At 40.9% G+C, this 25,195-nt stretch overlaps 2 protein-coding genes across 2 annotated transcripts in view; one reads left to right on the top strand and one right to left on the bottom strand.

The window, feature by feature from the left end:
* Positions 1-311: 311 nt before the first annotated feature.
* LOC129841228 (twist-related protein 2-like) lies at positions 312-17,169 on the top strand. Its single transcript, XM_055909397.1, has 2 exons — positions 312-10,852; positions 15,848-17,169. The coding sequence occupies exon 1, from the start codon at positions 9,881-9,883 to the stop codon at positions 10,484-10,486; it is 606 nt and encodes a 201-aa protein (XP_055765372.1). The 5' UTR covers positions 312-9,880; the 3' UTR covers positions 10,487-10,852; positions 15,848-17,169.
* A 374-nt stretch (positions 17,170-17,543) lies between these two features.
* The window catches only part of LOC129841220 (histone deacetylase 7-like), a 100,821-nt gene continuing 93,169 nt past the window's right edge, over positions 17,544-25,195 (bottom strand). Inside the window, exon 25 of the mRNA XM_055909385.1 lies at positions 17,544-23,817. Coding sequence (XP_055765360.1) covers positions 23,772-23,817 — 46 coding nt within the window. The 3' untranslated portion in view covers positions 17,544-23,771. The remainder of the gene's footprint in view (positions 23,818-25,195) is intronic.

Genomic DNA, 25,195 nt, shown 5'->3' on the forward strand with positions numbered 1-25,195 from the left:
TATGCATTCGGGCAGTTAGCGATCTCCTAGCATCTGCCAAACCCAGATTTGTTTGTTGGACTGCCAGATGGTGAAGTGTGATTCATCACTCCAGAGAATGCGTTTCCAGAGTCCAATGGCGGCGAGCTTTACACCACACCAGCCGACGCTTGGCATTGCGCATGGTGATGTTAGGCTGCTCGGCCATGGAAACCCATTTCATTACGCTGTCGACGAACAGTTATTGTGCTGACGTTGCTTCCAGAGGCATTTTGTAAGTCGCTCTGGATAAGAGCGTCTGCTAAATGACTTAAATGTAATGTAAATGGAACGCGGTAGTGAGTGTTGCAACCGAGCACAGATGATTTTTATGCGCTTCAGCACTTGGCGGTCCCGTTCTGTGAGCTTGTGTGGCCTACCACTTCACTTCGCGGCTGAGCCCTTGTTGCTCCTAGATCTTTCCACTTCACAATAACAGAGCTTACAGTTGAGTGGGGCAGCTCAGGGCAGAAATCTGACAGACTTACTTGTTGGAAAGATAGCATCCTATGACGGTGCCATGTTTAAAGTCACCGAGCTCTTCAGTAAGGCCATTCTACTGCCAATGATAGTCTATGGAGATTGCATGGCTCTGTGCTAAACTTTATACACCTGTCAGCAACGGGTGTGGCTGAAATAGCCAAATCCACTTATTTGAAGGGGTGTCCACATTCCTTTGTATATTTAGTGTAAATCAGATGCATTATAGGACTTATCATGGACAAACCTTATTAAATGACATTATAAAGGCTAATACATGGTTATAGCAAGTTATAAAGCATTATACCTGCAATATGTTATATACCTGCAGGCTGTTACCCAGTGCTAAAGTAAAAGTAAAGTGTCACTCATATTATGATCTAATAAAAATGTATTTAATTCTACCACCTACAAACCCCAAATTTAGCACCTGTGTGTATTTTGGTGGTTGTGGTATAGTTACCATGGGAATGTTTCTCAGATGGATTCTATGAGGGGACGAGGGTTAGAGTGTCTGGGGAGCCCAGTGTGTTTTTTTGAGGGAAGGAAACATTGTTGTTTTTATTTAGCCAGGTCAGCCGTGTAGAAACAGACCTCGGCATTAGAGTGGGATTTACACTGAGAAGGAGGCAGCCATTTTCCAACTCACTCAGCCCACATTATAAAAGAAACACCCTACAGCACTGCAGGCAACAGTAAACGCTCGGGCAATAACCTGCGCTTTGAAGTTTGGCAATTATTCAAATCCATCCACATTTTTATTTTGCCCACTCAAAGGGGAGGTGGGAGGATGCAAGGAGTTTTGGTGTATGATTTGGTTTAGACATGTGTATGATAAAAGGGACTTTGAAGTTCATATGAAAAATATGTAAATGACATGTTGGTTACTTCTGTTGAGGTGATTGACGCAACAGATGCAAACGCTGATAGATTGCCAATAGCTTTTTTAATATAGTTTTTTTTTTTTTACATGAGATTACCATAATAGGAAAGCAGTGTGAGTGAAGCTAGCACAGAGCTCTACCAATTATTTAATGAAGTATCTTCAACTTTGATCCTTTATAAGAGGCCATTTTGCTGCCCTCATCCTACTTCCCTAATTCTACTCTTTTGTTTTAACAGCATTCTTGTTGGTACTTATGTATTTATTGCATTACATTGGTTTGTTTGCAAGCCCTCGGAGTCACGTTGTATAAAGGTAATTGCAATGTTGTGGTTAAGTAGCCATAGCAACATTTAAAAATATATATATAATCTTGCTTGTTATAACATTTTACATTAAGACACTGAAAAACAATCCTCATTACTTTCCATTGAGCAAGTTGTAGGGGTTGGACCAAAAGACCGTCCTATTAAGTTTATACTGTAGGCAGTAAAATGTGTGTGTCTTTGTGTGGTATGTAAAGGGGAGGAGGGGGACTCCTTTCCAGCAAAATCAAGGAAGGAAGTTGTCTAAGACTTAACTGGCAGAAATAATGAAACTGAAAAAAGAAGAGGAAACTTGAAAAAATGCAGGAATATTTCAAATTTCCTGTTGGGAAAAAATAACCAAAATTAAAAGTAAAACCTTTGCTTATCTTTTCACACTACGCATCTTAATCAAATGTATTAAAATCATTTTTAATAATCAGATTTTTTAAAATATTTTTTGATTTTATATATTCAAATTATATATTCATTTTGTCAGACATACTTAATATATATTGGTAAATGCCAAACAGCAATTGCACCTAAAATATTGATGCGCCGCATATGACCTATGCATCAAGTTAAGTGATTAACTCTTCGTTATAGTACAGTTCAGAGGGGACAGTCACAGTAGGCTTTACCTGTTCACCTTTTCTTGTTCTTACAACTTCATCATACGGTAACATGTATATAGGAGGTCAAATAGCATTTATAAGGCCATTTCCACATGATACCATAGGTACAGTATATACTGCCTTCTATATAAGGTGAACACATTTTGAAGTTTATCTGTATTTAAAGCAGGCCTGACATCTGTGTGACATCGATATCCATTGTTGCACTTTGCATACAGGAAAAAATGGCTATTAGGAAAATACCCATTCAGCCTCAAACATACTTTGGTTCATGAGTATTTATAAAAAAGAAAGTATTACAACAAAAAAATACGTGAATGAAAAGCGAACATCTTGATTTAGTAGAGAACCAGATGGCTGCTTTGACATTAAAAAGGCGCTTTGGCATTTTGGAGAAGGCAGTTTCGGAATGATTTCCGAGGAACTTCCGCAAAACGCAGTACAAAGCCCACAGATATTTAAGCAATATCCATTGCAATTTACTGTTTTATTTACAAACTGAAACATATGTCTCTGGACCTTTGGCTTCTTTTCCCTTTTCCCCACTCTCTTTCTTCTTCCTCTCTTTTACTGCTAAACCCTCTCTCTCTCTCTTCTCTCTCTCCTCTCTCTCTCCCCCCCCCCCCTCCTTTCTTTATAAGTAACATCAGGTGATTAACCCCTTCACTTGGCAGCAGTACAGTAGGATGGCCGACCTTCAGGTTCAATCAATGTTTGCCTCTCCGACTCTTTTGTTTTCTGTGTTGCTTCGCCCGTGGACCACAGAACCTTGCATCTGAAACATTTTAGGAGACACATTTTTGCCGTTTATAACACAAAGGGATATGCCATGGCAGGGGCAGGCGTTTGAAGTGGCTTCATAGGGAGAACCAGTACCAGAAAATGTAGCTGAACATAACTTTCGTAAGGTAATCTAATCTAATGGAAAAGGGGCTTTGATTTAACTTTAAAGTATTGCGCTTTGAAGCTAGCTACAGAGTTACGTTGATATTTCTAATGCAATTGCTCTGTTCTACGAACGGTGATACACAGGGCCTGGTCAGAGACATCTTCTGGGTTCACTCTAATGCGTTTGATGTGTTCGGATTGAAATGAATTCTCCTCATGCCCAGTTGTTGCAGTGTGATCCACCCACTCACTCATCGATGCATTCCGACTCCTTGAGGGGTAGCAATAGATCACTATCCAATCACCCCCTCCACTGTAATGTCTGTGATCTAAGGTTACCTCAGTTGGATGCACCATCCAGAGACATTCCCATCTATCAGATGATGGGACATTTCTTAGAAGGGCCCAGCAAATCAAATCAAGTTTATTTTATATAGCCCTTCGTACATCAGCTAGTATCTTGAAGTGTTGTACAGAAAAGCCTAAAACCCCAAACAGCAAGCAATGCAGGTGTAGAAGCACAGTTTTGGTTTTGTCACACCGTTAAGATAGAAACCTGCGTAAACCTTGTTCTAATACTAGATTTTCTGCATATTAATACCAATGGGCAATGCTAGCTGGCTTAATGTGCTGTACGTCAAGTAGTGATAGGGCACTTGTTCAGTCTACGGTCATTTTGTGACAAGTGTGAAAGGAGTTAGCAATGCTAATCTAGCTAAGGCTAGCTTTCACTACATAGTTCTGCTTGGCTGTGATTTGGAGTGAGCTATGCTCACCTAGCCTAGCCTAACGTGCTCTATATAGTTCTGCTTGGCTGTGAACTCCGCCGGGACTGTTTGTAATGTGCCATGGATGGACCCTGGGACTTAAACACTGTAATCAGAGCCAGCGCAGGATATTGGCTAAATTACACATGAAAGCAGGGACATTTAAGGGAAGCTTAAATGCTAAATATTATTATAAATTATAGCCTAATATAGGGAGATAAGTCTCAGGCAAACTGGAATAACACAGGTTAGCACGCAGAAGTGGAGAAAAACCCCCGCTGCCAGAAAAATACTTTCCGTGCTGCCTTGCTCTGTCCACACACACACATGCGGCACAGCGACAAACTGTGTTTGTGTGTTTTCAAAGGGCCCGATTTGCCATAAGAATACATTGATTTCATTTCATTAGCCATCAAAAAGAAAAGTGGAGGAAAAATCTATTTTGCTGGCTGTTGAAGTGAATAAAAATGCCCCAGACCTGCCTCTCTCCCAGCTTCAAACCCCTCAACCCCTCATCACTACTTATACTCTATATCTATATACATCACCGTTCCCCCTCGGTTCACCACCCCCATCCTTCACCGCCATGCACCCTCACTCTCCACCCACCCCCTCTAAGTCGATACCCCACAGGATGTCCTGCTCTACAGGGGGAAATGGGTCCCAGATGTCTGCTTGTGTCCCATGGGCTCCAGAGGAGGGATGGAGCAGCAGCGGTAGGAGGGATGGATAGGGGGAATGGGGTGAGCGAACTTTTAAGGTGAGAAGTTTGGTGAAGGGTATATTCTCGGACTCATTTTCAACGGGGACTATATTACGCAATGCTTACATGTTATGATAGAAGGTCCACATGCCATCGATCAGTTGTCTCTCCTCAGAATTTTCTAAGAACTTTACAGGAAGCCAGTAATTGAATTGACAGTATTATGGGTTTAAGAAAAGTTTTTTTCTTCGTTGCTCAAAAACTTCAATAGTCCGTCCTCATTCAACATATGCATTCCTCAGTACAGTATTTCACTACTATGGATCAGTTCGAACTAAACCATATGTGCCAAACTTAAAGTGGACATTACGATTGCCTGTGCTCCTCTTTGATATCGAAGCCATCTCTATATACAGTGGGGGCTGAAAATGTTTGAAAATAAATACTTCAAATACTGAGGTATATTGTATGCAAAAAATTAATATTATTTTATGCTAATACAATTGTTCAGATAAATCGTTTTTTTCAAAAAGGTAGGGGTCAAAATTATTGACACCCCTTAAAGATTCTTATGACTAAAGTAGTCAACAAACTCTACACATTTTTTGGGAGGAATTAGATTTTTGTTTTGGTTGTGTTTCAGATTATTTTGTGTCCAATAGAAATTCATTATAAATAATGTATTTTGGAGTCACTTTTATTATAAATAGGAATATAATGTTTCTAAACACACATTAATATGGATAATTACAGATATTCCTGAATGAATTGTGAATAATGATGAGTGAGAAATTACAGAGGGTCAAAGATCATACCCCCAAGACATGCTAATCTCCCCTGTTATTTATAGATAATGGTGTGAGGTTAGCATGTCTATATTTATAATAATATTTAGAGGTGTCAATAAAAAATGTATTACTTGTTAAACAACATCTCTTTCTCTGAGTAATTGTATTAGTATAAAATAATATAATTTTCTCAATTTTTTGTATTTGAATTCTTTATTTTTTACAGTCATTATTGCTCATCTTTATCAAGGGTGTCAATCATTTCAGACCCCACTGTATATCCTTTTGATATGGTGCAGTCTATTTGCACCTACAGGAGAGGTTCGTTATTACCCCCCAAAAATAAAAGTCAAAAGAGAAACGGGCCGGAGTGTTTAGTGAAACATTATGTAGAGACTGACAAGGAAATGAAATGTGCAACATCAATCAGCCTATGAGGACGGAGATCAAACGGCCCTCCACACTCCTGCATCTGGTTCTGTTTGGACTGGCCTTTCTTTTTTCTCTTCCCCTCCTTTCTTTTCCCTTCCTTTATTCCTCTCCCATTCTCTGTCCCTCTCTTTCTTTTCCCCTCTGTTCTGCGTGAGGGGTGCGTGTTCCATGCTGTTCCTGTTAGGCTGTCGTTCGCTCATTCTTTCCATGATGGTGGCATGGAGGCATGCTCGGCTAAGGTAAGCAACCCCGAGGTTAGCTCTGGACGGCCCAACACAACAATGGCCTACGTGTCCCTCTTCACAAATCCACTGTCTCCACCCGGAGGTTGGAGCCAATTTACATCTAATTCCAGGGAATTGACCTGGGAATTTTGGTTGACAATGTTAAAGGGCCTGTTGTGTAAATAAGACCTGTTACAATTCCAATGTGATGTTCACTTTGGCAACAATGCATTATTAGCATGTATAAACCTTTATAATCTCTTATAATAAGGCTATGTCAGATTACATATCAACATTTCAACAGACTGAAATTGGCTGGTATATAGTCAGGATCAATATGAGATTATTATAAGACATTATAAGGGGGGTCATACATGATCATAACAAGTCTTACATTGCATTTGAACTGCACCCTAATGCATTATACCTACATGCTAAAGCACAGTGTTACCTCCACTTCAATACCTTAGCTGCTGGAATTCCTATTCTGAGTTGATTGAAGTTGAGTGGAGTTGATCCCCAGCTCTTTTCAATACCCCCAAATGAAACGTACCCTTTGCAATCACGGAGTTCACTAACCCCTCTCCAAAACCCCCTCTCGAATTCTCTCTTTCTTTAAGTCCTGCTATAAAACTGTCATAACACAAATATAACATCTGTCATAACCTAAAATTACAATTCATATCAATTACTAGTTATTACTAACTATTCATGTCTACTGATATATTTGAAATCCACGAGAAGGCATACAGAACTATGTTCATTGTCAAGATTTTAAATGGAAGTTTCTTTCTCATTCACTTGTTGAAATTTTTGCTATCAACAGCTGTAACTATAGACAATGTTACGTATTCTTTATTTCTCATCCACGGTAAGAATAACTTTTGTATTATGATATAAGACAGCTGTTTTAAGCTAATGTTACACATTTATAGGTTTGATCTTGCAGAAATCAAGAGTAATGTTCCAGTATTTTAAATGGGAAATCTTAAGGATTGCACCTTTACTGATGTGTAACAACACTCTCATGTATGAAACAGTTGGTTTTAATGCATATTATGTAATTTTGTATTTTTTTATTTAACCTTTATTTATTAATTAGGCAAGTCAGTTAAGAACAAATTCTTATTTTCAATGACGGCCTACTGGGGAACAGTGGGTTAACTGCTTTATTCAGGGTCAGAACGACAGATTTTTACCTTGTCAGCTTTGGGATTCAATCCAGCAACCTTTCGGTTACTGGCCCAATGCCTTAACCACTAGGCTACCTGCCCCCCCCCCAAAAAAGCAGTATACAGAAAATAGTCATCCTATTTGTTTCAGTTTGAGTAGATATAGATCCTTGACATATTGACAATTCTATGTGTGTGTGTGCGTGCGCTTCTACGTGCATTTGTATGAGTGTGTGTGTTGTCCTTTGTGGTGTGGCCCTGCAAGCCCAGATGTGTGTTCCCCTGGGTTACTGGTGTGGAGAGAGAACATGTGTCTACTCCACCAGAGGGCATGGATGGCATAATTAGCAGCCCTCTCACCTTAGTGGTCACAGGGTCAGAGCTTATACAGGGTCAGAGCTGGGCCAGCCCAATGGCTACATCTCTCCCATATAGTGATTGCAGTGGATAAAATGGTGACACCCATTGTAGTTATTCAATTTCTATGGGATAATGATGGGAATATTAATACAGTAGATTTACCTGTCTGTTTTGAAAAGTTCTTTAGAAATTCATATCTTGACTGATCTTAATGTACTTTTGATTTACTAGGTTGTGTGGCATATTTTCTATTTTTATACCGAGAAAATGTTAATTCTCTGTGGCAGTATGGTATTAAGGTTTAAAGGTCACGAACAGGCAAAATCATGTTTAATGAAATTGGATAATACTTGAAGGAAACCAGATCAAAGTATAAAGACCTAAGTATGAAAAATGACTGTTGCTTCTACATTGATAAAGTTTGATCATAAAGTTACTGGTCTCCTCCCCAATGTCAAACACTTGGATTCATAATTAAGGTGACATCACCTTAACTCTCATTTGAATACACCAATGTTAACATGATCTTACCTAATTTAAATAAGTACCGCCTTGAAACCAACATCGGAGAAGGCGTGTTTGCAGAGGGGCGCGGTTTAAATAGCCTAACAGCTACTCTACTCATGCCAAAATTTCACTATAGGGAGTCAACAAATATAATACAAATTGATCTATTCATCTATGGCAAAGATACTTATATGTTTGAGCTTTCATCTGTGTCTGGTGTTAGATAGTTACAGGCTGGCTAGGTCTTCAGACAGCATGGAACAAAGGGGGGGGGTCTTTCAAAACTCAGACGCAGTTGTCCAGTCAACACATCCATGAGTGCTGCTATGAACCATATCACAAGAGACATGTTAAACGGGAGATGTAGAAAACCTACGTATAATTGATGCAATTTCAACGTTTTTTCGAGTTGTTTTGCGTACCACCACATTTGCTTGAGATGATTTCACTGCAAGACTGCGTCCAAGTTGCTTGACATTTTCCAAGAGCTGTCAGTCGAGGCCAGCTCCCGCCCACTCAGTATTTTCACAATGACTGTTCAGGACTTTTAAAATAATCATCACAGTGTTTTTTTTTTTTTTAAGCTTGTGTGAGTTGTCTTGGTGAATTTTCTATTGAGGTATTTTGTACACAGAAACGCAAGATCACAACGTTTATGTGAAAATACGTCTAAAGATATTGATCCACATGTTATATTCCCCGACTGGCACTGAGGAGTGACCCTTGGCTCGAGGGATGTGTTTTTATAGTATCATGTGATAGATATTAACTATGGCACACAAATATTAGGGAGATCACTTTGACCCACTTAATGAATAATGAACACTTAATAATATATCTTTATATAGAAAACTGTAGTCCTTGAGATATCATGCATAAAATGTTTTCAGTGTAAACTTAGTTTTAGGTATTACATCGACTTAATCTTCACATACCAAAGCATTCACATGTAAGCATACTCATGCAGTACCCAACACAGTGGCTTTTATCGTCCCCCTTAATCAACAAAGAAAATGTTTCATGTCTTAGAAGTTGAAGTGCATAACAGACCTATGAGTCTCAAAGCATGTAATTAATTGATGAGGAGAGAGACAAGAGACAAACAGACAAGCGGGTGCAGGAGAAAGCCAGGAGTGCTCCAGCAGCAGAAATCTGGAACCTATAAAGACGTGGACAACTTCAGCAGCTTTAACAAGGCCTCTCGCAATTGGCTGAGAAGGCTACTTACCCCCTTTTAAGCCATCCACCAACCTCAAGCTCACTTCCTGCTTCCAAACCACACCCAAAGAAGCCGGTGCTGGCCAATCGCAGCTGCCCGCAGGCCCAGAGTATGTGGGCGAGTATAAAGGGACAGGAGTTAGCCCAGCAAAGCAGATGGTTTGTTGTTGTTCTGCATGCAGGTTGAGGAGATGGGAAACTGTAGGTGAGGAATTCAGCAAAGAGACACAGAAGCTTTGACTGGGAGTAAAGCCAAAACCTATGGATCTTCAACAGATTGCAGATTAGAAGCGTGAAGTGTATCGGCCTCATTCCTCTTGGTTTCACTGGAGGAAGAAGACTTCTAGGCCTTTGACTTTCTATCAGAACTTCCTGGGATAACGGTTGTCCCACACGGCTATCTGAAGAAGAGAAAAGACAGGGAAAGAGAGAAATAAAGAGCAAAAACCACCCTGCCTCGGAAGGGGAAGAAGGACGGTGGTCCTAAGAGGGAGGAGGAGATGCGCGAGGAGGTGTCCTGCGCCAACTCCCCCGAGGGGGGGCTGGGGGCCAGCGAGGAGGAGCTGGAGAGGGGCTCCAAGAAGAGCGGGCAAACAGGGGGCCGAAAGCGGGTGCCGTACCACAAGAAAGACAATCTGGGTCGGGCCGAGGAGAGGGCCGTTGTCAGCGGGAGCCCCAACAGCCTGGTTCCGTCGGGGCCCAAGCGGCAGAAGAAGCAACAGAACTCCCCCACGGCGGTGGTGTGTGTGGCCCCGTCCTCGCTGGGCTCCAACGGCCTCGGCTTAGGCTCGGGCGGCGAGCCCTTCGAGGACCTGCACACGCAGCGAGTGATCGCCAACGTGCGCGAGCGCCAGCGTACGCAGTCGCTGAACGACGCCTTCGCCTCGCTGCGTAAGATCATTCCCACGCTGCCATCGGACAAGCTGAGCAAGATTCAGATCCTGAAGCTAGCGTCGCGCTACATCGACTTCCTCTACCAGGTACTGCAGAGCGATGAGATGGACGCCAAGCTGGCCAGCTGCAACTACTTGGCCCACGAACGGCTCAGCTATGCCTTTTCCGTCTGGAGGATGGAGGGCGCCTGGGCCATGTCGGCCAGCCACTAGTGTCCCCTATCTGTCCTGCTCTACCCGTCCTGTTCTGTCCTAACCCCACTATCTCTGTCCTCCACCTAAGCCACTATCTCTGCCCCCTCTTGTAACCCCTAACCCACTATCGATGTAACCCCTAAAGCCACCATCTCTGTCCTCCTTTAAGCCATTATCTCTGCCCCTCCTAACTACAACCCAGAGTCACTGTTCACTCCCCAACCTTTTTACCCATTCTGTCCCAACGTGTCGCTCACCTGTCCATTGCCCCATCAATCCCACCATACCCGTTCACCATTCGACATTGCCCCTCCCCTTCCACCTCAAATGCCCCCTGACAATGTAGCCCCTAACTCCGCAAGCGTCTACGGTGCACCCCTGCAGGTATGTATAAAAACACACACACACACACACACACACACACACACACACACACACACACACACACACACACACACACACACACACACACACACACACACACACACACACACACACACACACACACACACACACAAAGTGTAACATATGGCCAAACAGCCAGGTCTGTGGTTTCCCAAAAGTATCTTAAGTATATTGTTAAAATCTTGGCAGGAGCATTGTTAAATCTGTGAGCTGTTATTCTTTTTTTTCTCCAGATTTACCATGTTATACCTTTACTTTGAGTTTTTTTTTATGAACATGAATGACAACAATGATGAGAGCGTGTGTTACACAGGTTAGAAAAGTGGACGCATCTGACATATTTGTGCATCGAAGCAATGTAAATATGCCTTTTCTAATGACATTTAACCAACCAAGTGGCCCTTAGGGTGATTCCCAATGCAGGATGGTTAGCAAGCTAACCTTAGTAAACATTGCCAAGCAAATTAGGATCTCCGACTCCAGCATGTTTAGAAAAGCGAGTCTTCTGTAATGTTCAGATATTCATTTGCATCTTCCTCTAAGGAAAGCTGTTTTTATTCGTTTTGATTCAAGTTTAGTTACATTAGGTGGTAAGTGGGAATGAGTAGGAAATAATGCATATTGTTTTTAATTTAATATGGCAAAATGTGCACAATAGATCAAAAGGTATAGCTTATTCCTAATCGATCAGTGGGTAAATGTATTTGATAAATATCAGACTGTCACATGTCCACTGCAGTTGTGCGTAAGTGCATGCACATCTCTGTATGTTGGTAACTATTGTATAACTTAAAAAATGTATAGATTTTTTTACATAATAAAAAGTAACAACATAGTTCAAACAGAATGACAAATTATGAAACAAGAGTATTTGTATACTAGCCTAAATTACAAATTATAACACCTAGTAATGTGGGATCATAATGACAATATACAATATTACATTTGCTTTCTAATTTTTATTTCAACATATGGTGTGCAGTTTGACAATTCTGACAAGATGACAAACATAAAAAAAATACTATTTTCATTCATATCAAATTATTTATATACAGTAATTATAGTATAATAATTTTCTCCTTTTATCATTCAATGTATTATCAATCAAATTGGCTAAACATTAAAACAAAAATATTTAAGTTACACAAATATCTTTGCTACGAAATGTCGTATTTCATGAAAAAATCATTTTAATGAAAAATGTTACTGTAAAATGTAACAAATTAGCATAACACTGAATCATTTTACACTTTTTGACATAAATATTTAGCTATATGTCTTGGTGTACTCTTAAGATAAGAAAAGAGAATGCCTGACTTCAATTTTCTGTTTTACATAATAAATAGCAGTAGCCCACTACCTGAAAATCAAATTATTGTTATAGTGACAATATAACACTTTAATTGCGCAAATATGTATATATAAAATATCATATAACATTTTCAACAACGAAAAATTGTTGAGTACATCAACGATCGTTGAATGTGTTCGTTTTTTTTTTTTTTAACCATGGACTCAGTCTTAACAAAATTGTTGTACTTTTTAAGTATTTTTATCCAGAGCTTTATCTAACATACCTCAGGCAGACTAGAACAGAGAAAACAGAAACTGGGGTCCTGCACAGGTATATCAGGCGAAATAAAGAGAGGGAAAGGCAAGGAAAGAGAAAAAGCAGCTCTCCCTCCCTCTCTCCTTTTCTCCCCTGCAGCCTTGCCCTTTCTCTTCCAGGATCTTGTATCCAGTGTCGTGCAATCAGGCCCTGCCGGGTCCCAGACAAGCAGGAACCTTTAGATTGGAAACAGTTGTGAGGCATTAGGAAGGTGTATGTGCCAAGGGAGAGTTTGATGGTGTGTGTGTGTGCGTGAGCCAATGTATATATATATGTGCATGTGTGTGTGTGTTTGCGTGTGTGTGCGCGTGCGTGTGTACATACATACATGTGCGTGAGTGCATGCCATTTCTTCGATATTATCTGACTTTGTTATCTGCCTTTCCTCTCGGTCTCTTGGAAAATCACAATGTAAACTTTGCGGAATTGGCGGACACTCACTCTTCTGAACGCAGATAAGAAGCTACAAGATAAGCGTTAATTACAAGATAAAAGATGAGTGTGGGCTAACTGAAAAGCCTATCAGATAACCAGGAAGACAGGATGAAAAGGGAGAGGTAGGAAAGAATGACGAGCCAAGGAAAGGACGATGCGGTGCAGAGAGCAGAGGTAATCCGTCAGAAACCAAACTCATGTAAACCTGGACTAGGCTGTCAAGGGAGAGCAGCACAGGAAAGGCAAAGCTTTAGAGCAAGAACCCTAACTTTAACCCCTAATTCTAACCCAGCGTTTCTCAAACTTGGTCCTGGGGACCCCAAGGGGTGCACGTTTTGGTTGTTGCCCTCACACTACACAGCTGATTCAAATAATCAAAGCTTGATGATGAGTTCATTATTTGAATCAGTTGTGTAATAGTGCCCCAACTCCTAACCCTAACCTTAATTATAACCCTAACCTTAATTGGAACCCTAACCCCTAACCCTAAAATAGTCGTTTTCCTTGGGACCAGCGAAATGTCCCCACTTTTCAGAATTGTCCTCGTTTTACTATCCTTGTGAGGACTTCTGGTCCATGTGCAGTCTCCAGGTGTTCCCCTTACATTACTACAAAATCCTCGACGGCCTCAAACGCCAGACTTTGAGAGTTCAACCACTGTGGTTGGAGACCCGAATCCTACACGTGGATGAGAATGTCCTTGAAGAGAAGCATAGTCATTACCTACTGTTCCGCATTCTAACATTATCCACTCACCTGTGGACAGTTAAATGAACTGAAATGGACAACTGAAATGGACAGTGTCAGTATTAGGAAGACCTAAAATGGTTGTAATTGATTCCGCTTTTAACATATCGGGGATAAAGAAGAATAAAGTGGGGGAAAAATTGAAATTCCTTCCTAAATTAAACGTGCATGTGCGTATTTGTGTACGTTCACAGTATGCTCCTGGTGTGTGCACGAAGCATATTTTTTGGTGTGCAACAAGTGTTCGGATAAGGTGTGTGTTAATGTGAGTGGTGCATCTTGGGTGCATTTGTGTGGCTGTTTTATGAGGATGTGCGTGTTGTTGGTTGCATGTGTGTGTAGCATGTGGTGTGTATTTATGCGGATGTGTGTGTTGTTGGGCGCATGTGTGTGTGTTGCATTTGTGTGTAATTAAGCGGATATGCGCGTTACTGGGTGTATGCATGTGTGTATATGTGTGTAAAAATGTGGATGTGTGTGTGTGTGTGTGTGTGTGTGTGTGTGTGTGTGTGTGTGTGTGTGTGTGTGTGTGTGTGTGTGTGTGTGTAGCTGTGATTTAGAATAGACTGCTGTGTTTAACCTGGCAACAACAAGCGGTGCTCCACTCTGTTTATCCTCCAATTAAAGGGCTGTCACTGTTCTTCCCTCTGCCAGAACCTCTGGCTCTGCATGTGTTTGAGTGGGTTGCAGTTCCTTTGGACTGATCTTGGACCAGTCCAAAGTAACATGTGCATGTGTTTTGGGGTTTCCATTTTCACGTTGGATCTGATCTCAAACCAGCTGTTATAGGTCCTCTGCGGCACATCTGCTTTTTTTTAAGAGCTTCAGAGCCTTGCAAACAGGCCGGTGGTTCCAAGAGTTGTGGGCTTCTGATACTCATCTTTATTTTTAGGGGTTTGAACTTTGAGCTGATGCTAGAGCAGGTGCTGTGTGGATGGATGGATGTGTGTGCATGGGCTGGGCTGTTCCAACAGCTGTAGTGCGTATGTAGTGTACGTAGTGCGCCCCGAGTTATACACGTTGGGTTTGACACGTATGCAGGAGCAGAGCACAAACCAAGTGGGAGTGTATAGAAACAATAGGCCATATTAAGATATTGGTCTAACGCAAAGGGAGGTATGATATAGCTCTTCATCTATTATCAATACAGTGTTACAGTCCATGTCAGGCAATAGGCAACAAAACAATATACATCATCCATGTGTTAAAGGGATAGTTCAGCGAAATTGCATATTTAGATAGGGAACACATATCTAAATGATGTAATGTCACTGAACTATCCCTTTAAGTTGTTGTACACGCAGGTTTAACATGAGTAGGCCTCGGCCTTAGAGGCGTTGCAGATGAGGTCAAAGCGGCATTGGAAGACTAAAATGCTCCTATGCAAGTGTGTGTGCATGTTTTGTGGCTAAAACTGCATCAGTTGCTCCTTTGTAAATCAGCCACACTTAACTTTTCATTTTGGTAGAAAGGGAGATCAACAAATGCCAAGGAGGCTCTGCAGGATAACTATTGTTACTCTGCCCAAATGCATGCAGTAGAATGGGATCGACTGTACTTTTGTTCAAAGTGACGCTAAGATCACACAACTTGTTATTCGCTGCTGTAGCGTACCCCCATTTGGTACACCGAGAAAACAAGTCGTTCCTGGCAATTAGTGCATTATGACGTAAGAACAGCCGTCTGAAAGAGGACACCCACAAATGCACATGCTTACTGGACAGCTTTCTCTCTCTCGTCTTTGTCCCTCGTCCCTTTCTCTCTTCCTCTCTCTTATCTTTCTCTCTCAGCATGAAAAGAAACGCTGTAATTACAGACAATTGGGAACACTCCAGATGGAATATTTGCTTGTTAAACAAGAGAAAGAGCAGAAGTTTAGTGCTGTGGGTTTTTTTTTTACACTATGTGAGAAGAATTAGCTTTGTTTGCCGGTTGATGTGTTTGTTTGGGACAACGACTTGCAAGCACGACACATTAACGACTTCTCTGCGGATTTTCGCTCTCAGCTATTATTTTCCTATACTGACAAAATGTACACATCCATGTCGGTTTCTTCAGCAAAACATATATATCTTTGCATCAGGTTGTGTGGTTGAATTAGGCTGAAATATGAGGTAAAAAAACGCTAAAACCAAGATAGAAACTGTTGTTGACGCAGTCTATTTTTCATTCTCTTTTTTTAGGAAGGACGCCAAATGGATGGACTCATCTCCCTCTCTTAAAAAGGTCTGTTCCTGTCGAACCAGTAGCTCCCCCCGCTATACCCTTATCTCTCCTTCTCTGGAAGCCCTGCCCCACAGACATGGGCATTGGACCGGACACATGCTTCGGTTTACGGACAGATATCCAGTCGACTCTCCTTTTGCAGCCTGACAGACAGTATGATAATGCCAAACATACAGTATGTGACAAACTTCGGAACTGAAGTGATGAGGATACTTAAGGGTCACACGATGAACTTTCTGTACGTTAAAAAAACGTCCAACGCATCGGCCTGTGGCGTGACGATGATCCGCCATTTTTATGCCACTTCAAAGACTCTTTAAAAGAGGAAGATTCTTTGACAACTGAGATGACTTATGATCGTGATAATTACAATGATGATCATCATAAGGATGCCAAAGTAATCGGTAGCTGGTGTTCCCAGCCCAATGAATGTTTACAGCAAAGATGCTTATAAGCTTTTGGCTTTTCGACCTCAAATGTGTAGGTAGGAAAAGCCAAAGAAGCCTGACACACATTTTCAGCAGTTGTATAAACTAATCTGCTTGACTTCTGTTGCCTTGTACATGTATTTCTCTGTTGCATTATTTCCCTTCATAGCGAATGGATTTAGCATGTGCATATGCATTTTACATTATAATGACTTTATATTAGAATAATTAAGCAATAATCTATGCAGGCAACCTGTAATACATGAGTAATGCACACAGTTTTGTAGCATGCACAGATTATGGATAGATTAGACATAGACATAGCGGATAGATTCCCCTAAGGTCTTTCTGATATATTGTTATTTGTCCGTAGGATTTAAGTATGAAAATGTAATATTCAAAACAACAATGAAATAATACATTAGAAAAAGAGTAACAGATAACATTTTGTCGTACATTGTACAAGTTAACGGTTTAGTAGTTTTAAATGCAAGATGAGAGGAAAATATAGTTTGAATATTGTAAGTTTAGTAATTCCTCAGGATTTCTCGTTAAGATGGTACTATGCACATACTGCAATACACTATCAGTAAATTGAGAATGTATTAAGAATGGAAAACAGTGCCGTGTACTTCTTAAAAATATTTGATAAATTCAGATTTTGTGCTACTGGGTATTGTTAGGTCGCGGCAATGTTATCTGATGTACTGTCGCCAGGAAATGTATTTTGTCAGTATTTTTTCATCCTAATGCTCAGCTGTAGTTCTTAGAAGATTTTTTTTTGTCTCCAGCTTTTCATTACATGAGCTCCTGTGGAAAATAAGAATAAATGCTGTTTTAATAAAATACCACTGAAATAGTCTGAAAAAGGCCCATTTTCAAAGACACTTTGCATCTTTCTGTCTCATAGAAACTTGTCTAACACTGTGAACATATTGACAGTGTAGTATGTATAACAAAGAGTACATGGATAGACAAGACAATGTCTTATATGTTGTATCTTATAAAATAAAATACACAAGAAGTGGATAGCAATACCCTTTGTATTTGGACACTGCAAGGCAGGATCCAAGATTTTTGTCCAAATGTGTGTTACATTAACAAGTCATGTGTTTTTACATTACCGAAATAGCTGAGTGCTTGGTGTAAGTAAAATATTGCCCAATATTTCATACATTATTGAAAGGATACAAAATATACACTTCAGAAAAAAAACTACGTTGAGAACTTAATCACCCTTTTATTGAGGAAAACAGTTTATAGAACAAAATATAGAAAAAAATAAAATACAACATTATTTTTTACTGTACAGGTACAAAGTACAAACCAATAAAGACAAACAGTGAGAAAAAAATCCCTACCTAATCTCTACTTGGCTTGTTTTCTAAATTAAGATTCAGTTCAATAAAGCTTCATTTCTATATGTTTGTCAGTATAATTCAAAGCACAGGATGTCTGTATTTTGGTCTCAGTAGCTATCGACAACATCAATAACCAATCACTCAGAGGAAGAGTAATAATGAATATTAAGACAATTAAAGGGATTGTTGATTCTCAAAAAATTTATTTACATTTACAGAACACAAATATTCTCAGAATTTAATTAAACCGGAAATAAACCACAATAAAATATGAAATAGAACCCCTCTGAAAAAGATACCAACAATGTATTTGTGGTGGCCATTTTGTTCTACTTGATCATAGTTAAATGTATCATTTCATTCTCAATGATGTCATTTTCACATTGTCAATGTCGTTAATATCATACATATATTGCAGGGTCTTGTCATGCACACTCTTAAAAAAAAAGTCCTATCTAGAACCTAAAAGGCTGTCCCCAAAGGAGAAGTCTTTGAAGAACACTTTTTGGTTTCAGGTAGAACCTTTTTGGGTTCCATGTAGAACCATTTCCACAGAGGGTCCTACATTGAACCCAAAAGGGTTCTACGTGGAACCAAAAAGGGTTCTATCTGGAATAAAAAATAGTTGTCCTATGGGGACAACCGAATAACCCTTTTGGAACCCTTTTTCTAAGAGTGTAAGGTCTTGGTTGTATAATGTATATTATACAGCACCATTGTAAACTATAACATGATAGTTCAAATTAATCTGTAGCACCATCAGATTTTCATAAAACACAATACATAAGCACAGCACTGCAAAGGAATTAAAAATGATGAGATAATGATTAAAAATCATTATCTCATGGAAAGGGCTAACAAGAAATGTAAGCCGTTTTCAAACCTTCTTTGGTGATATTTAGCTGCAAAATCTCTGTTTAGATACAATTACTATCAGGAATTCACAAGAATCTTTGAAGTTATGCTCAGAGGCCCTACCAGTTCACGACTGGCATATTGTACCCATAAGACTTTTAAGCTTTTATTTCTCTCAACCTGTGTCCAATTGTTCTACATGGATAGTCAACTAGCTCAACAAGCTAACTCCGACGGCTAAATGCTAACTGTCCAACAGCACTTTGGTCCAGGAACAAAAATCATTGACTGTTTTTGTAAATATAGTGGTTTCAGATGTGAACAAATCCGAGTTCACCTGTCTTTTAGATTTGTAGAAAAGTAAGTATCAAGAAATACAGCCTATAGATATATAAAATAGAGCAAGCATGTCAATCAATCCACATGTTAAAACATTGGTCTTTGTGAAATCAACAATAGAAAAAGGCATCGCCAGAGTGGAATAGACATAAAAAATAGGTCATTTTACTAAAGCACAATTCCAATACTTAAGACATCGTAAGTGCATTTCCTTTTTTGTGAGTCTGGTGTTGTCTACATACAACTTTTAAGTGCCATCCATAGTTAAACAACTAATTTATAGTAACTGATCTGAAGTCCATTCAACTGTTTTAATAATCTGCGATAAACCCAGCACCATTATTATAATATATATTTTTTAACCTTATGTTAACTCTCGCAAGCTGCCAGCCCAGACAGCATACCAATCTGCGTCCTCAGTGCATGCACAGACCAGCTGGCTGGATTGTTTGCAGACATATTCAACCACTCCCTATCCAAGTCTGTTGTCCCCACTTGCTTCAAGATGTCCACCATTGTTCCTGCAAGCTAAGGTAACTGAACTAAATGACTATCGCCCCGTAGCACTCACCTCTGTCATCATGAAGTATTTTGACACCCGAGACCAATTACAATTTGCATACCACCCTAAAAAGATCCACGGATGATGCGATCGCCGTTGCACTGCGCACCGCCCTATCCCGAGTGAACAAGAGGAATACCTATGTGAGAATGTTGTTTATCGACTACAGCTCTGCTTTCAACACCATAGTGCCCTCCAAGCTTGTCACTAAGATCAGTGCCCTGGGTCTGAACTCCTCCCTGTGCAACTGGGTCCTAGACTTCCTGACGGGCCGACCCCAGATGGAGAGGGTAGGCAACAACACCACTGCCACGCTGATCCTCAACAGGGCCCCCCCCCAGGGGTGTGTGCTCAGCCCCCTCCTGTATTCCCTGTTCACCTATGACTGTGTCTATACACAACTCCAACAATCATCGAGTTTCCTGAAAACACGACAGTGGTAGGACTGATTACCAACAATGACGAGACAGCCTACAGATAAGAGGTTAGAGTCCTGGTGGAGTGGTGCCAAGAAAATAACCTCCCTCAATGTAAAAAAAACTAAGGAGCTGATCGTGGACTATAGGGGACAGAAGAGGGAGCACACCTCCATCCACATCGACGGGGCCGCATTTGAGAGGGTCAAAAGCTTCACGTTTTTTGGCATGCACATCACTGAGGACCTGAAATGGTCCCACCACACCGACACCATAGTGAAGAAGGCGCAACCGTGCCTCTTCAATCTCAGGCAGCTGAAGAAAATCAGCGCTTCTACAGATGCACCATTGAGAGCATTCTGTCGGGGTGCATAACCGCCTGGTATGGCACCTGCACCGCCCTCAACTCCATTGCTCTCCAGAGGTTGGTGCAGTCAGCCCAACGCATAACCAGAGCCCCGCTGTCTGCACTCCAGGACATTTACAACACTCAGTATCAACAGTATCCACATTTTGTTGCGTTACAGCCTTATCCTAAAATGGATTAAATAAAACATTTTCCTCATAAATCTACACACAATACCCCATAATGACAAAGCGAAAAAAAAAAGAAAAAAAAGGGGTTTATAATTTTTTGCAAATGTATTAAAACAAAAAAACAAGATACCTTATTTACATAACTATTCAGACCCTTTGCTATGAGACTCGAAATTGAGCCCTGTTTCCATTGATCATCCTTGATGTTTCTACAACTTGTTCGGATTCCACCTGTGGTAAATTCAATTGATTGGTCATGATTTGGAAAGGCAAATACTTGTTTATATAAGGTCCCACAGTTAACACTGCATGTCAGAGCAAAAACCAAGCCATGAGATTGAAGGAATTTTCCGTAGAGCTCAGAGACAGGATTGTGTTGAGGCACAGATCTGGGGAAGGGTACCAAAACATTTCTGCAGCATTGAAGATCCCTAAGAACACAGTGACCTCCCTTATTCTTAAATGGAAGAATTGTGGAACCACCAAGACTCTTTGTAGAGCTGGCCACCTGGCCAAACTGAGCAATCGGGGGAGAAGGGTCTTGGGTCAGGGAGATGACCAAGAACCTGATGGTCACTGACAGAGCTCCAGAGTTCCTCTGTGGAGATGGGAGAACCTTCCAGAAAGACAACCATCTCCGCAACACTCCACCAATCAGGCCTTTATGGTAGAGTGGCCAGACGGAAGCTACTCCTCAGTAAAAGGCACATGACAGCCTGCTTGGAGTTTGCCAAAAGGCACCTAAAGGACTCTCAGACCATGAGCAACAAGATTCTCTGGTCTGACTAAACAAAGATTGAACTCTTTGGCCTGAATGCCAAGTGTCAAGTCTGGAGGAAACCTGGCATCATCCCTACAGTGAAGCATGGTGGTGGCAGCATCATGCTGGGGGGGATGTTTTTCAGTGGCAGGGACTGGGAGACTAATCAGGTTGAGGGAAAGATGAAAGGAGCTAAGTACAGAGAGATCCTTGATGAAAACCTGCTCCAGAGCGCTCAGGACCTCAGACTGGGGTGAAGGTTCACCTTCTAACAGGACAACGACCCTAAGCACACAGCCAAGACAACGAAGCAGTGGCTTCGTGACAAGTCTCTGAATATCTTTGAGTGGCAAGACTTGAACCCAATCGAACATCTCTGGAGAGACCTGAAGATAGCTGTGTAGCGATGCTTCCCATCCAACCTGACAGAGCTTGAGAGGATCTGCAGAGAAGAATGGGAGAAACTCCCAAAATACAGGTGTGGCGAGCTTGTAGTGTCATACCCAAGAAGACTCAAGTATTTAATCACTGCCAAATGTGCTTCAACAAAGTACTGAGTAAATGGTCTGAAAATGTATGTAAATGTGATATTTCAGTTCGTTTAAAAAAAAATACATTTGCAAACATTTCTAAAAACCTGTTTTGGGGGTATTGTGGGGTATTGTGTGTTCTCGTTCTGGCATTTCTTTATTTTCTTGTTTTGATTATTTGTATATTTGTATTGTATTTGTATGACATTCTACTGCACTGTTGGAGCTAGTCAAATCAAATCAAATGCTATTGGTCACATACACATTTTTAGCAGATGTTATTGCGGGTGTAGCGAATAAGCATTTCGCTGCACCTGTTATAACACCTGCAAATCTGTGTACGCGACCAATACATTTTGATTTGATTTTGACTTGACATCCATAAACATTTATTTTGTGTGTGGTCAAGCATTGAGTAGGACTTCTCCGTACAGTATGGCGGTGTGTGTAATTGGCTGAAACAGCTTTGGAACGTTTGATCCGACTGTCTGCGTTTCCTAATTGAATTGTCTCACTGATCATATGATTCATTCCTAATAACTTTTATCACGAGAATGATAAAGAATGTGAAGATGCCCTCAACTGCTGTCTGAAAGGGAGTGTTAACAAAGTCTTACCCTCACTTTGCATGTTTTTTTGTTTTGGTCCTATGGAAGGACAACAACTATAAAACCTATCAGGGCCATGCACAGACCTTCCAGGGGGCAGGTGCACCCCCCCCCAAAAATGTAACCCCTCCCACCAAAAAAATACTAATAATTCATATCTAACATACCAAATGCCTCTGTTGTGAAAATGTTTATATTTTTGAGCATAGTAAGGCCAGTAGTATTGTTAAATCTCTGTACATGGCAGACTGGGAAACTGGTACAACCGGGCGTGTGGGTTGGTACAACCAATGGACGGGGTGTGGGGTGGCGAACTTGACGACATCACGACGACTTGCGGGCAGTAGGTACTGAACCACATTTTTTTTTTACAAAAAATACATTTTGGGGGAAATTATACCACCACCCAAAAGGCCACTTTGGAGACTGGAAGGGAAAAGGGGCATATGCTTTGCACAGGTAGAGCCCTATCAGTGCACGTGAATCATAGGGTTCGCTATGTGATGATAAAAAAATATTACCAATATGTATTGACATTTGCAATACAATATGCAATAGATAAAACTTACAATAATTCAATCAGCTTAAAAACACCAGTATGATCATTTCTATGTTTTATCACCAATCCCAGGAGAGCTTCAATGTGGTCTATACTGTCATTCTCTCCTTGGTTCAAATTACAAAATGCACAGTGCAAAAAAAGTCTGAACAAAATTCTCAGTCTCCTCTCTTTTTCTTCATTTTGTTGGCGACGCATAAATACGAATGACATCATCAGAACGAGATGCGTTTTAGGTGTCCCCTGGGGAGTGTCCAATGTCTGTTTTCCTTCATAGTGACTTCCTGTGGGGACGTGGGACCACTTCCTACTTATTTTTGTGATTCGGCCCTGGCGATGCTCCGCGGTAACCTGTGACCGAGGCAAAAAAAGTTGTCCTCTTCCCCAGAGAGACTCTGTTAACAGCCAGCTGTCTAGCTGGTCTTTGTCAAGTCACTTCATGATACAAGTCAAGTCGTAACCTCCCCAGTGGTGTTTGAAAGCGGTTTGGAGTAAGGGTGTATATTTCACCCTTCCAGTTTCTGCTCAGGTCTGGTGCTCCTCTCCTTCTGTGTCCTCACAATTCACAATGTTATGTGGTAATGGAGGAGTAACACTCCTGGAAAGGCACGGAGTGGCATATCAAGAACACAAGTGTTCATTGTCCTTCCTCTTGGTCCTCCTTTACCCTGTTAATGGGATGTCTTCTCAGTGTGTGGTTAAGTTGCGGTCGAAGCAGGCGAGTGGTCTTAGTAAGGCCAGTAGTACTGTGTTCGGATGAGGTGTAGGAGTGTGTGAGGCGTACACTAGTCAGTTTGACTATAGAGGTCAGAATGTGGTCCGTACAGTGACAACTGGAGGCAGTGGATTCTGGTCAAGTGAAGCAGCGCCCGAGTGGATGACAGTGTGTTTGTCTGTGTGATAGGTTTGTCAGAAAGTGCACTTGTCTACATGGAGTCACAGTCCCCCTCCATGAGTTCATCTCTGTGTGTCCTGAAACGCAGGGAGAGAGGAGAGAATAGATTTATATAGCATTCTGGTGTGTAGCCTATTGTAGTATTACAGCGTTACTGTTGTATATTTCCACAGGATACAGATGTTGCAAATAGTTCTAGAGAATACTGATGCAAGTACCTTTAAGCAAATAGATGTGATGCATATGTTTGAAGGCAACACCTGTTTAAATTGGGTTTTAAAAGGAGAGAGATGGTGGTGTCAATGTTGTGGTTTTTTTGTCAGGGCGGTGTATAGCTGAAGGGCAAAACGGAATGCTATATACCTTGAGAAATACGAATGTAGAGAGAGAGAGAGAGAGAGAGAGAGAGAGAGAGAGAGAGAGATGGAATGCTATATACCTTGAGAAATACGAATGTAGAGAGAGAGAGCAAGAGAGAGAGAGAGATGGAATGCTATATACCTTGAGAAATACGAATGTAGAGAGAGAGAGAGAGAGAGAGAGAGAGAGAGAGAGAGAGAGAGAGAGAGAGAGAGAGAGAGAGAGAGAGAGAGAGAGAGAGAGAGAGAGATGGAATGCTATATACCTTGAGAAATACGAATGTAGAGATAGAGAGTGAGAGAGAGAGAGAGAGAGAGAGCGAGAGAGAGAGAGATGGAATGCTATATACCTTGAGAAATACGAATGTAGAGAGAGAGAGCAAGAGAGAGAGAGAGATGGAATGCTATATACCTTGAGAAATACGAATGTAGAGAGAGAGAGAGAGAGAGAGAGAGAGAGAGAGAGAGAGAGAGAGAGAGAGATGGAATGCTATATACCTTGAGAAATACGAATGTAGAGAGTGAGAGAGAGAGAGAGCGAGAGAGAGAGAGTGAGGTGGAATGCTATATACCTTGAGAAATACGAATGTAGAGAGAGAGAGAGAGAGAGAGCGAGAGAGAGATCGAATGCTATATACCTTGAGAAATACGAATGTATTTTTGTTTTCTCACACTCTCTTCCATAGAAATTAGAACACTCATTGATTTATCTCCTGGTTAAAAAAGCCTAGGGATTAGTGTTGGAAAATAGCACTAATCAAAAGCAGTGTGGTGATATCCAGCTGACAGCTGAGGGCTTAATATTTGAAATGTAGTAAGGCAATGTTTTAATTGAATACATATTTTAAAAAGGGGTGGTTTGCTGATGATTTTCCTCATACCTACAGTAGGCTGCCAGCTTTCAGTCTAGGAAAGACAATGCTAGGCAGAGGCTGCTGAAAGTAACTAAATAACTTACATTTGCACTTAGGGTCGAAAAACAAGCCCACACTTGAATTTTGATTGAACCATCCCTTTAACTATAATTTCATGTCATAACACTTCACTTAATATTTCCTTATATTATACTGATATCATATGTGACTACAGGGTGTCA

Source organism: Salvelinus fontinalis, chromosome 3 (assembly GCF_029448725.1).
Source record: "Salvelinus fontinalis isolate EN_2023a chromosome 3, ASM2944872v1, whole genome shotgun sequence".
NCBI lineage: Eukaryota > Metazoa > Chordata > Actinopteri > Salmoniformes > Salmonidae > Salvelinus > Salvelinus fontinalis.

Coding starts and splice junctions, on each gene's coding strand:
- LOC129841228 (XM_055909397.1), top strand. CDS start 9,881: ATGCGCGAGGAGGTGTCCTGCGCCAACTCCCCCGAGGGGGGGCTGGGG.